Source organism: Hylaeus volcanicus, chromosome 7 (assembly GCF_026283585.1).
Source record: "Hylaeus volcanicus isolate JK05 chromosome 7, UHH_iyHylVolc1.0_haploid, whole genome shotgun sequence".
In the NCBI taxonomy this organism is placed as follows: domain Eukaryota; kingdom Metazoa; phylum Arthropoda; class Insecta; order Hymenoptera; family Colletidae; genus Hylaeus; species Hylaeus volcanicus.
Genome location: NC_071982.1, coordinates 21,123,969 through 21,137,828, shown reverse-complemented (window position 1 = coordinate 21,137,828; position 13,860 = coordinate 21,123,969). Strand labels below are relative to the sequence as shown.

The 13,860-nt window shown below is 34.1% G+C and overlaps 3 protein-coding genes across 6 annotated transcripts in view; 1 reads left to right on the top strand and 2 right to left on the bottom strand.

The window, feature by feature from the left end:
- Nucleotides 1–3,159, bottom strand: part of LOC128880292 (adipocyte plasma membrane-associated protein Hemomucin-like) — a 4,496-nt gene extending 1,337 nt beyond the window's left edge. The window contains exons 1-4 of the mRNA XM_054130218.1: nt 2,488–3,159; nt 2,198–2,403; nt 1,123–1,408; nt 1–1,062 (exon numbers count right to left, since the gene is read on the bottom strand). The exon at nt 1–1,062 is cut by the window's left edge and continues 1,337 nt beyond it. Coding sequence (XP_053986193.1) covers nt 1–1,062; nt 1,123–1,408; nt 2,198–2,403; nt 2,488–2,597 — 1,664 coding nt within the window. The 5' untranslated portion in view covers nt 2,598–3,159. The remainder of the gene's footprint in view (nt 1,063–1,122; nt 1,409–2,197; nt 2,404–2,487) is intronic.
- A 649-nt stretch (nt 3,160–3,808) lies between these two features.
- Nucleotides 3,809–7,485, top strand: LOC128880283 (condensin complex subunit 3-like). Its single transcript, XM_054130202.1, has 7 exons — nt 3,809–4,084; nt 4,206–5,002; nt 5,069–5,603; nt 5,671–5,970; nt 6,030–6,389; nt 6,464–6,976; nt 7,046–7,485. The coding sequence occupies exons 1-7, from the start codon at nt 3,977–3,979 to the stop codon at nt 7,151–7,153; spliced, it is 2,721 nt and encodes a 906-aa protein (XP_053986177.1). The 5' UTR covers nt 3,809–3,976; the 3' UTR covers nt 7,154–7,485.
- Nucleotides 7,486–7,840: 355 nt separating this feature from the next.
- On the bottom strand, nt 7,841–13,442 carry LOC128880169 (scm-like with four MBT domains protein 1). Of its 4 annotated transcripts, none has more exons than XM_054129955.1 (9): nt 13,290–13,442; nt 12,254–12,382; nt 12,001–12,070; nt 10,964–11,376; nt 10,795–10,884; nt 10,186–10,700; nt 9,260–10,110; nt 8,537–9,183; nt 7,841–8,462 (listed from the first exon to the last, which is right to left on the bottom strand). In XM_054129955.1, the coding sequence occupies exons 3-9, from the start codon at nt 12,044–12,046 to the stop codon at nt 8,292–8,294; spliced, it is 2,733 nt and encodes a 910-aa protein (XP_053985930.1). In that variant the 5' UTR covers nt 12,047–12,070; nt 12,254–12,382; nt 13,290–13,442; the 3' UTR covers nt 7,841–8,291. The 4 variants fall into 4 exon arrangements, with proteins under 4 accessions (XP_053985930.1, XP_053985931.1, XP_053985929.1 ...); XM_054129956.1 differs by having other exon boundaries at nt 12,190–12,386; nt 13,290–13,423; XM_054129954.1 differs by having other exon boundaries at nt 12,254–12,386; nt 13,290–13,423.
- Between the last annotated feature and the right edge of the window lie 418 nt (nt 13,443–13,860).

The window sequence follows — 13,860 nt, the reverse complement described above, 5'->3', positions numbered from 1 at the left end:
GACTTAGGTACTGTTGCATCTGCAACTGGTTTTTGTATGTTGGACTTAGGTATTGTTGCATCTGCTACTGGTTTTTGTGTGTTCAATTTAGGTATTGTTGCATCTACGGTTGGCATTTTTGTGGTTGGTTTAGGTGTTGTTGCATCTGCAACTGGCTTCTGTGTAGTTGGCTTAGGTGTCGCATTCGCGACTGGCTTTTGTGTGGTTGACTTAGGTATCGTCGCATCCGCGACTGGCTTTTGTGTTGTTGCAACTGTGGCTGGCTTTTGTGTTGGTACTTTAGTGGTTGGTTTTGGAGTTGTAGTTGCAGGTTTCTGAGTTGTTTCTTTAGCAGGTGGTTGAACGTTTGTAGGTTTTACTTCTACCTTGATATTTGGCATCTTTGTTGGCAATGGTTCCTCTTTTGTCTGTCTCTTTACTGTTTCAGATTCTTTCCACTCTGGGAATGCTTGTTTCAATGGAACTCTCATGATATAATCATTTATAGGCGAGCCTAACCACAAGTATCCATTATATATGTAAGCAGAGGACATTGCATGAATTTTTTTATCTTCTGAATATATAGCATCAAAGACATTTCCATTCTTATCTATTCTGAGTACGACTGAAGTTTGTGCTGTATCCAAAACCGATATAGACTCAAATGATCCAACTGAGTGCAAAACTCTTTCTGCATAATAATTTGGATAAATTTCTTCGAATAATTTAAATGGAGCTTCTATCAAATAGAACAACCTCACGATCATTTTTCGTAAATATGGATGTGGTATGAGTGAGTGAGATAAGAAAGGATGTTGAGAATCTATATATAGATACAAAGTTACTAGAAAACCTCCTTGTCCATCGCTATGTACATTATCTGGTACACCAGGTAAACTTTCTGTAAAGATTTCTTGTTGACCAGCTTTTGGACCTTTCAAATGGTACTTAATAATTCGCGAAGCTAGACATTCTAATACAATTACAAAACTTTCATCATCGCTCAATGCAACTCCATTTGCAAATCCCAAATTTTGTACTAATACTTCATTCTTTTTTGTTACAGCATTGTATCGAATTAGTCTGCAAATGAGTTATTGTTTGTATATATCTGAACAAACATATAAAATTTTTAATTCTTACCTTCCAGATGGATTAGCAAGGAATGAATAAGCTCCATCATGAAGTGGAAAATCTGTACTTGAATCTGTCCAATAAATATCTCCATTCTTAGCAATGTCCAAAGAATTCCCTAGTCTTGGAATTTTTTCGTCAATAGGTTCAGAACTATTAACTATATTTGTATATTGTCGTGTCTTAACATTAACTTTAAAAATGCCATAGTAAGCATCCATTACAAATAATTCTCCTTTACTATTGAACTTTAAACCCAGAGGTTTACCACATTTTGCTTCCTGCCACAGACCATCTAAAAAAAAAAGAACAGATCTCTCAAGTTAAAATACATATAATACTACTTGAGTATGTTGATAATTATTTTAACATTCGTATGATTAAGCCTGGGTCTTTTTAGAGTCATGCCTATAAAACTGACTACAGTATTCAACACCTGAGTCAATATTTGCTTAAGAACTGTAGACGCATGACTCGTAGGAATGTGGTTAAGTCAATATTAACTGTACTATGTATACTATTATTTTATTATTCAACTTATATGGCTTTCAGAAGCTAGTACCAGATCCTTAAAAATCTAATATAATATAAATATAATTATAATAATAACATTGGCAACATGAAGAATGTATTACGAGATGTTAACTAACTTATCAATGCCATTTTACTATTTCTTTTGTTTCAAGCATAGAAGAGATAAAAAAGGGAGGTGCTTAAATTAACAGAACAAAGTGTGATAGAAATAAACATCCATATGGTTTGCATTTCAATGTACTAAATTAGTACTCTAAATTGATATAAAATAAAATAGATGTTGCTAATATTTTTTGGTTTCTTTAAAGGGAATATTTGCTGAACATAATAAAATAGTAACAAATAGTGTAGAGTACATTAAACAGGAACTGTTGGGTTGCAAAATACTCAACCTGAATCATCCCTCATCGAGGGTTTGAAAAAGGCAAACTCTTTGGAATAAAAGCTTGTTATACAATTAAAATTGTTCTCCATCTTATTAAATAACATTTGCGTACACAAATCGAAAATATTACGCCATTTAAATAATACTTCAATTAATTTTACATACCACACTTTTGACCAAATTTCACAATCGGTACGATACGATTTTCTTCAATTTTCACGACATAACCTCCACTTATGCCAGTATATAATTCTCCATTGTACGACGCAAAACATTCTGGACCTTTAATTTCTCCAGAGAACAACTCTTCTGCTCCCTGGAGTCGATTTTTTATTTTAAACCGATTTTCTTGATCGGCTGGAAGTTTTATACTGAAACAATCGTTACGAAGACGTAGTTATTTATTTAACAAACTCGAAACTTGTGCTTATTTATTCGTAGAACTTAAATCATACCTGTATTCGGAAAATTCAGCATCTGGAGGTAAACCTGGCAAAAAGGTGATGACAGTTAAGACGAGACCGAAATAAATGATCACGGTGCCTATGGCTTTTAAATATCCCATCGTTTAATTTTGTTGATTATCAATGTTTTTCAAAGTGTATTGTTCGTGTTTAACCGTTGCTTTTTTTTTTAAAAATGACCGTCGTTAAAGCGAGGACTTGCTCAACGTTTCCTCATCTCGAGACTAATGCGGACTAATGGTACAGAGATAAAAGAAAAACTACTTCTATGTAACTGTTTCTTGCCGGCGTAGATAACGGCATTCGCGACTTTAATGGCGGTGAATCGTATAAAGTAAAATGCACATCTTCGCCAATGTCAGCGCAAGTAATGTTAAATAACTGCCACGCGGACGGAAGATGTCGATATTATCGATTTCCGTTGGCCACAGAATTTTATTTTATCGCCAACTCATCAAACATTTGTTTGATTAAGGTCGCCTTTCAGTAATAAGCAACCTCATTACCAGTAATTACTTTGGCTGTATGTCCACGCGTAAGCTTTGTTGTTTATTGCCGTTATAACTTGTTGACATTGTCAAGTTACAGACGTAAGAATACACATAACTACAGTAATAAATAGCATTGATATTGTCTATTCCAAAACTTAGACAATGACAAAGAAGAATGATCGTACAGACATATCGTAGATGTATTTTAACGAACTATTAAACGATAGAAGTAAAAATTAAGGACGTGATTCGAGATCTTATACTGGTATAAGAAAGCATTTCATTATTCATTTATTCATCATTCATCTAATTTATTCATAATTACTTATTAATTATTCATTTCAATGAAATTGATTGATGTATCCAAAGTCTTCACTAACGTTTGGCATTTTCCAGAATTATAATTCAGCATCCTTCGTGCATTATATGTTCATTATAGAATTTAATTACATTTTATGATACTTTATTATTCTTTCTCTGGTCGAGTCCCTCGAATATTGCAGAATACCCAACATGCCTAGATTTTATATGTATGTGTACATATGTTGTAATGTATTCAATTGTAATTTAACAAAATGGGTTGATGTAATTTTTTGAAACTTACAATCCAGCCGCTAAATTTTAGCGTAACAAATTGTTACTAACAATAATCTCTAGTAATAAGCCGCGTGATTGCGGCAGAATCTTATTGGTCGTTGCATCTCTGTCTAGGAGTGTACCATAATTTCGTATTTTTTAAATACATGTATTCCTTCTTTCATTATTTTATTTGCTATCTATATATATATTTCATATCGGTGTTTTCACCACAAAACTGTAATTATTGTACATGAATAACTAGTAAGTTTCTTTACTAAACATCTAATCATGTTGGCAATACATTTGAAAAATGACCGTTACCTGTTTATATAAAATTGAATATTTCTCTATGTACACTCGTTATTGAATATGTATATAAAACCAAAACAGTGCAATTAATAATAAACAGCATGAGACAAAATCTAGACTCAGCGATAAGCAAAATATTCTACGATGTTCAGTTCAACAGAACTTGTCATCGAAGTAATATAAAAAAATTGCGAAAATATTACGACCAGGTACTAACAAACAATCAAAATAACTTATGCTTTCACTTTCATTAGTCTGAACGATCATAATATTTTTTTTTCATTTAAATTTTCGTAATAATAATTATTAATTCCTTTTTTTTGGTTATAGAGCGATCTATCAGATTTTTGGGAGTCCTTTGAGTCCTGTTTTAAAGTTCTGCTCGCTGTCGTTCTGAATCATCCACAGACTAAACACTCTCTTGAATTTGTTGCTAAATTTGCTACCAGTTTGCATATATTCACAAATGAAGAGTCGGAGGAACCACTGTGTCCTTTTTTAATTAAACTATACGATTTTCTTTTGAATAATCATGGCGCAAAGGATCCAGGAGTGCGATTTCGCATTTGTCACTTTTTGAATGTATTATTTAATTCAATGGGTGAACAAGCTTTTATAGAAGATGTTATTTGCAACAAGATTGTTGTCTGTATGGTGACTCGTTTGAAGGATAAATCTCCAAAAGTCAGGACACAGGCATTGTTCGCTTTGCGTAGACTTCAAGACCCCACGGATAATGAGTGTCAGGTCATAAAAGTGTATACATTTCATGCTTCTAAAGATCCGAATGCAGAGGTTCGCAAAGCAGCATTGATGTGTATGGGAAAAAATCAAACGACATTGCAAGTAGCATTGAGACGTACAAGGGATGTAAATGAAGGAGTACGTAAAGTAGCATACGAATTTGTTAGTAAAATTACAGTTAGATCTTTAACTATCACACAGAGAGACCAGTTATTGAATGATGGCCTGAAAGATAGGTCTGAAACTGTTAGAAAGTGTGTTGAAAATGTTTTATTACCATCGTGGTTAAGATATTTTAATGGAGATTTTATAAGCTTAATTAAAGCTTTTGATGCTGAAATTGGTACAGATGTATCTGTTCTTGCTTTAGAAACTTTGTTTAAGTAAGTATTTATTATGCAAACAATTAAACATTTGTTTCAAATAATAAATATTTTACTTTTATATAGGAGCAGCGCATTGAATACATTAATAGAACAGTTACCAATAAATAATGAAACAAAATTAATTCCAATAGATAAGTTAACTACCGAGAATGTATTATATTGGAAATGTTTAGTAAAACATCTTTGTCGTGGTGCATGTACAGAAGAATTGGAAAGAATTGTTCCTGAATTATCTATATTTTGCACGCACATCTCCGACTTTTTAACATCGATATCCATAAATCAAAATGAGACATGGGAGAACCATATGCAGAAGTTTATTCTTTTACAGTTATTTGAGATAGCAACAACATACGATCTATCCGATGAACTCGGACGGAAAAAGTTGAATGAATTAATATGTAACACTTTATTAAGCAACTACTGGTCTGAAAAAATCATTGAATGTGTGGTGTCACATTTGGAGAATGTTATACCAGATGTAAATAGCAGAGTAGATACTTTGGCTCATGTAATCAGTGATATCCGATTGCCTTTGAAGGAATCTACACAAGTAACTCAAATTTCTGAACATCAACAAGATGAAAATAATTTAAAAGTAATATTAATATGTTAATTCCAAATATTGTAACCATACTGTATGTTTAATCAGTAGTGTTTTTTAGAGAGCGAAACTAAAAGTGAAGTTGTTGGAATTAAAAGAAGAAGAATACCAAGCTATAGAAAAGAGGGAATTTTTGGAGGCAGATAGACTACAGAAGGAAATAAATGCTTTAAATCAAGAAATAATAAAATTGTCAAAAACAGTTCCTCCTCCTTCGACGGGTGCCGAAGATATCAAAGAAAAAGATGATCCAGAAACAATGATCAAATGTCTGAGCATAATATGCTCTATGATGCAGTCTGTAACTTCATTAACACCGACGCTCGGAAATCTGATACAAATTGGTTTCAATAGTTTAGATGTAAGTATTTCTTAATTTCAATTTATTATAAATTCATCTAATATAAATCTTATTTTTAGCACTTGAATGATACTGTTCACATATTGGCAATAAAAGCAATTAGTATCTATTGCATATTGGATAAGGAGATGGCAAAAAAACATATTCTAATATTGTTCTTACAATTTTCTCTGGAACAAGAGAATCAGGAAATTTGGATCGCAGCTTTAAAAGGAATCCTTGACCTTTTATTGTTGCATGGGCTTGAATGTTTCGACATTTTCGAAAATCGTAACGCGACTACTGAAAGTACCAACAAATCTGAACTTGTGCAATTATTCACCGAACGAGAAGTGACTCTGTCGATGGTACGGGGGTCTGATATACAGAAAAATAATTGCGATTTTATCAAAATTTTAGCGGGATTGCTAGATAACGAAGTAAGTACACATTATACGTAATACAAATTATACGTTGAGCAAAATATTATATGAAAATATTTAAAAAAATTTAGAATCAAGAATTAAGAACGGTTGCTGCCGAAGGTATTGCAAAGTTGTTACTTAATGGACGAATCAGTAGCTCTAGCTTGTTATCAAGATTGATAATCTTATGCTACAATCCTGCAAACGATGCCGACTTTTTTCTTCGCCAATGTTTAAGCGGTTTCTTCGATAATTTTATAATACATGTAGCAGAGGCACAGAAAATGTTGGAAGAGGCGTATTTGCCAACATTACAAATTTTGTATAAAGCGCCAGATTTTAGTCCTATGCAAGAAATTGATCCTTACGACGTTTCCAAGTTTATATTGAATATAACTAGGACTGGAATATGCAGACATTCAACGAAAAATTATTGCGCGCATAATAACCTTGTTTTTACTATTTTCTTAGAAGCGTTGAATCCAGACAGTTACATTGATCAGAAAATGTTAATTAAATCTCTTCAGAATTTACACCTGGAGATAGACGATGATACGACGAAAGAAAGTTTACGACAGCTTATAAAGAAAGTTTTGGATACGGTAAGTCCGACGGTTTACTAGTTAGTGGTTATAAGTTTACCAGTCGTACTAATTTATCATCTTCTGTAGGTGGGTACTTCTGATAAACAATTATTAAATCACATTGAGACTTTTAAACAAAAATTAGAAACACCAAGTTCTATCCAAGACACGCCAAGGGATCAGACTAGTGAATAGTTATAATCGTTAATAGTGGTTTATGCATTTTTTATGTGGCAATTATATCAATACATTTATAACAATGCATAAGATAGCCGATGTAAATATGTAAATATGGAATACAAAAATGTATTCAACGAGTAATGAGTTGATTATTTATGAATCAATTATTCGTACTGACTAAATAAATAATTCATTATATATTTTAATAAAAAAAAGTACTAATTGATACAATTACAGTTGCAATTAAATATTAACGACGATCTAAATTATTATCATTTTTTATCAAACCACCCTTATTCTTCTGTATCATTGCATTACATGTTATAATAAACATACATTGAAGGAGAAATGCATCTTATTTATTTCAATTCACTCCCAAAACATACCTAGCCATATTTCCTTCGTGCCACCTCTTCGCATATCATGTTCTCCTGATACCAGGAGGAAAATCGGTCAGAATTTCCATACGTACCGAAAAATCTGTTCTCTACCAGCTTGGGCGGTTTGCCGATAGATGGCGCCACCAGCGCCGAATTACCGACTTTAAAAACTTGTATTTATTTAGTTTGTTTCTGTAAAAATGTATAGTATTACTCTACGTTAAGAGTACTAAACGATTAGCTTAACTCTTGTTCTATAAATTATAGAGGTCATAAAGATTTAGATATATATTCTATAGTATGGAAGGTAATTTAATTGAAATTGAGACAATTTTGAAACTACGAATATCTTGTTTTATTGTCAATTTACAAAATCAAAGTTACAAGAATTTGGACTACTTAAAGACTAATAACATTTATATTATCAGTGGAAGAAAGTACATAATTATAATTTTTGTACAAATTTTACACATTATCGGAACAGAATATGTTTCAATATCTTAGGTACACATTTAAACAATTTTATATATAATTAGGAAAATTTCATTTCATGCAAATCTTACTATATAACAAAAATAATTTAAATATACTATGTTACGATTAAATAGGTTATATCACTATTTAAAGTTAATGCAGTCTTGCATTTTTATATAAATTAAAAGTCATTCAGTCTTTATCATACAATAAAGATCCTAACATCATTTTTCCTCTCATGATACATTATGTTACACTGTATAAATAATAAAACAAATTGAATTTCCTAATTGATAAAATTATACTATTTGATACTGTTCGGGTTCTACTTCGTTGATGTGCCGTAAAAAAAATGTGACCTTGACTTGTTCGACGTGACGACAAAGTTTCATGGCCAAACTTGTTCGTAGCTTCATGTGTTGCGTCAGAGACGGTAGATTCAACAGTAGGAACGCCAGTCCGTCAATTTCCTATAAAATAAAATAAGATAATGTAATACGTTTGTCTAACATAAGATTATTTCCATATTTTTCGTACATCTCACCTCTTGTTTAACTCGATACGCGATATCTTTGCAATCGTTCGTCTTTCTCAAATATCTGAACACGTCGTCCACGCTCCAAAACAAGGGATTCGAGTCCAATTTTCGCGTTTTCGGTCGTCTTTGTTTTTTCTGCATTCTCACATATTCAGCATCCGCTTCTGAGCAATCAGATTCGATGCTCGTATCCCAGTCTCGCTCTCTCTTACTTGCCCTGGTGACTGCACTACTTTGACTATATTTCGACGAATGTTTGTTATTACTCAAACTACTGGGGCTTCCTCTATCCTTCGTCTTTCTATCATTAAACGAACTTCCAGAGTCCTCCGAAGCATTACTCGACGGTGGCTCGGTTTTAAATTCATCCGACTTGTCCGATTTCTCCAAACCTTTTTGGATCATGATATCTATCTCAGAAAGTGGCGTTCTTCCGTCGAGGCTCTCTTCAATCCCTGACACATGTTTCGCTAAATCCAGCGATAAAAATGGCAAATCGTCCTCGTGGTCGTAATCGTCCTGAGTATCCTTCTCTCTGTTCGCCCATCTACCGCGCCTCCTCTTCCGTCTACCACCCCATGGCTTAGGTTTTTGCACCATGATACTCGTGTAACCCTTTGGCTTTCCCCTTCTTCCAGTACCTACCGATGCTGCTATAATAAAACATTACTCACAGTTAAGAGTGATCACAATACAATGAAACAATAACTTGAAAATATTATTACTTACTGAATTTGGCTTTAGACGTCTTATGACATCTATCTGGACATTCGTTTTCGGGTACGTACAAAGGTCCGAACAAGTTCGGGCATACCATCAACTTCTTGCAGATATTTCTGCAAAAGTCCGCCACCATATCGCCAGACGTGACGACTGCAACGCTAGCACGGTACGTATTGTTTTTGTGCTTCGCCTTTAAAACTTCCAAATGATATCCAGGATCTGGTTTCGAATCGCATTGCAGTACTTTCAATATTCGAGCGCTTCTGTATCCGACGGATACGATCATCGACAGAACTTCCCTCATCACTAGAATCACAGGACCAGGCCCCACTGCTTTTGGCAGTGTCGCCAGTTTCCCTTTGGAAATCATAGGCCCCGTGAAACAACGGTAATTGAAATATATCTTTGGACACCACAACGACGAACGAGGCTCTGATATCGGTATATCTAAAACGTTGCTCTTCTTTTCGTCTTTCGGGGGCGTTTGCAGCTTTTTACAAAGTTCCACGTAATCCTTCGGTGGTTTCAGCGGGTAGTGATTAGACTCGCACCATCCAACAGGAAATATTTGCAGGGAATGCATATCGACTATATGTTCTGGTCTCGTGTTTTCGTAATTATCTAACTTTAACCATAAGAGATTGTCAACAATTTTTGTAATATGCGCAGCGCATATAACATTCTCGCGCTCTGGATCGACTGCTTCTAACCGCATGCCGCACTCGAATCCAGCATCGGTAGCGCTTTGTCTTTCGGAAAATAATGTCTCTTCCGCAGCAATCGCCTGCGTCTCTGTTAAATATTCGTCCCAATCGAAGTCATCCCTTTTTGAGATCCATCCATTTGGTTGTGCTATTCTAAATAACGATTAAATGTTAATTGACGATGGTATAAATACTGTGGTAGAATATTATGAATATTAATAGGCTTACTTAATATCGTTTCGCTTTGCCCATCCAACTGGGAAGATGTACGGATGTGCTGATGCGCATAGCCAAGTATTTTTTTCTGTACTATTGTATATACACGACTCAATATCAATTCCTTCCATTGATTTATCATATGTGTCGATACGTACGAGGAAGTAAGTGTTATCGAATACTTTTATAACAGTCGCTGGACATATTTTTGTTTGATGAATTGGATTTAAAGCTTCCAATTTCATGCCAACCTTGAACTCATGCTTCGAGTGTTCTACGTTATTGTTAAATAGTTCCTCTGGTAGGTTGTTGTTTTTTGGTATAGATTCTAATAAGTCTTTCCACTCTTCGTATGTATGCATGTCTACAATAGAACTGGGTGGCTCTAAAAACCAATTAGAATCTGATTTAGATGTGAATCCATACGGATGAAGATGTTCTGATGTACAGAACATCCAAAACTCTTTATGCAATGAACCGGGAGTGTCATATCTTAGTAGAAGACGTCCACCTACATTTTCTATGATCTAAGAAATAAAATTGAGAATATTAATTTTAAAATAAAGTAAAATCAAATGAAAGTTAGAAATGACTTATTAAAAGTTATTGGATGTTTCTTACCGTAGCTACCCATAATTTATAAGGATGTAGAGTATCACTAACTTCAACTTTCATCTCTGGTTTAATTCTTTCTGTCATGCTGAGACCATCCTGAATAATACAAAATAAAAATTGAAAGATTAGATCATGAATTATAGTTGCAATATTTTTTTACAGGTTTACAACCAACCCCTGACAACATTTGCGGTGGAACAGTCCGTGCTGTTGTTAAAAATTCACCCAACTTTTCCATGCAGTTAGGTAATCGCTGAAGTACAATATCAGGTGGTTCTAACTTTTTATTATTTTTCACACACCAACCAAGTTCATGAGCAGCCTCCTTTGTGAGATTGAACCAAAATTCCAGTGATCTATCATCTCCACCAAAGTAACGTAACCGTAATAGAGGTCCGCATGCCATAACAATGGAGGCAATCCAATATTTGATGTTTTCCTCGTTTGCAGTCTTTGGAATTGGCACTTCAAGAGACATGCCAATTTCGATGCCGCTTTGAAGCGTGAGTTCCACATGGGGAAACATAATTTGAGGTACTTCCACGCTTTCTGTGACATCGAGGTAGTCTTGCCAAAAAAATCCATACTCTGAAAAATAAATCATAGACATGAATTTAATGAAATATAATTTTTAAAATAATGATCAATGCATTGAAGGTGTTTTAAAAGTGGGAGATGTAAATATTTTCATAAATAAATTTTTGTTTTCAATTATCAAATGTATGTTGTATTACTCTAAACATTAATTAATATACATTTTTTACCGAGTTTAGATTATTTTTATTTATTTAATATCAATCTACTAAGACACGATAAAAAAAAGAAAAAAAAAATCAGTGTCACGTTCTTTTAAATTGCATTTTCCACCACTATCACAAATATATTATAACAAATCGTCGTTATCACGATGTTACAAGATCAACGAAAATAAATAAATTATTTCGCGCGTTTTATTCGTCGATTCCACAGAATTCCCGTTTATCATATTTATTATTACAATTACAAAATAAAACGATATCAACGAACGTACGTTGGTCACCTTTTATAATGGTATCACTGACACCGACATTCTATAAAGTTCAAAAACTTCAAAGGTTACCGAATAATAAAAATCATAAAATTTATGGCAAACAATCCGCGACGTTATATAATAATAAATCGTGCGAACCAGAGTCGATTTAATAAGGAGGATTATTATTAATTTAATCTTACCTCCTTCTTGCACTTTCTCTTGTGTTCGTCCCTCGCAAGGTTCCATGATTTCGTTATAATATTATAAGGCCTGCACACGAATTCATCGAAATCAATTTTGATTCGTCGTTAATCGACGAGAAATGGAAGGAACGTTATTAATCTGTCCGTGGTGTTTCGAACGATATCTCGGTGAATTTTACAACTCACCGTGGCGATGTGTGCGCTTATTTTTCGAAATTTCTGTGGTGCTTGGTCAATGAAAAATAGTTACCGTCGATCGTAGCTGCCCGTGCCGCTCTATACTGGTCTACCGTGCGTGTCTTCTCTCTCGCTCCCCTTATCGTTTCCTATCTCTCTCGTGCGGTACGTTTGGCGCACTCGTCCCGAATATCACAGCTACCTAACTTCGAATTGAGCAATATTATTTCGATTACCTTTGTATCGGAGAATTAAATAAACGTTTTCCGTTCGACAGCTATCGGTTAACGATTCGCGAATGAAAATTTTATCGTCGAAACTTTCTAGAACGTTACCGACCTCGTCTGAGAATAAACATTTCGTAATGGAACATTTATTTCGCATTATTTCTGTTAAATAATTCTAGTTTCCCAAAGAGAGCTCGAAAGACAAAGAAAGAGTGCTTCTCTTCGCGTTTCTGCAAATACTTTCGAGTAACGACCTTCGATACCGATCGAAGCGAGAAAAATAGTATCACTCTTTTCACCCTTTCTAAGCTGAGATTTGAATCTGTTGTGTATACTGTAGATATCGAGATTCCTATAGTCGCGTTTGGTAACCGTCGTCTTCAGACGCCCATAGGCGTTCAACGCACATACTTGTATTAATCGATGCTTATCAGAGAATGGCGAAATTCCATTTGAACACTAAACGAAAACCTAGTATGACGATCTATCCTTTATGCATCTATTTCTTTGAACAGCTATCGCAAGCTTTACACGAGCTCTTATTTGTTCAACGTGAAATATTTCATTCTATAATTCAGATTGTAATTTTGTACTCAACGATGAATAATTCTTTTCGTTTTTTATTTCTCATTTTCCGACTATATTATGCTAATATAATCGTCCAAAGCTCGAATTTGAGAAGCAAATGGAGTGAAACACTCTGATTGAAATTTACATATACAGATTACACATATTTCATCTATTATATTTTCTCACGAAATTACGTGTATCGCGTCGCGTTCGATTGTCGTACATCGTCTTTACAAAGTAAATCGATGTAAATCGTGTAAATCCGAAAATATAGTAGAATTTCCTGTATTTTATGTTCACGTAAATTCGTACCTTCGACTCTTCGTTACTTTATCACCACACGTGTTCGTCGTGGCTATACGCGAATCCACTCCACTATAGAAATGTAACTGCACTCGTTCGATGCACGAGTATCGTAAACCTCGTTATTATTCACCTGTACGTTGTAGCAATTTTAATGTCTCGTTTTATATTTCGCACGACGTCGTTATTCGGATAATGTTACATAAAAAAAAGATATTAGCAACGAATCCCGTGTATGTATTCGTTGGAAAATCGATAGAATAGGTGCAACACGTTTTTCATTCCATTTACAATTTTCATACGCATGCTGCTTACGCACGTATATACATTCGGATAGAGATTCGTTAAACGAAATAACATAGTAACGATTTCGTGATACGAAGAAATCGACAACATACGTTCAGAGAAACTGAAATACATGCACGTCGAGAGTAAAGTCTGTCGGTGTAAAAGCATTCTCGTCAAACGTAACGGTGTAAAAATAAATCTTATAAAAGAAGATTTACGCCTATCGTGTTTTCAACATTGCGAAAAACAGGATTAACTTAATTGAATCCAAGATTATAAAAACTATCGAATC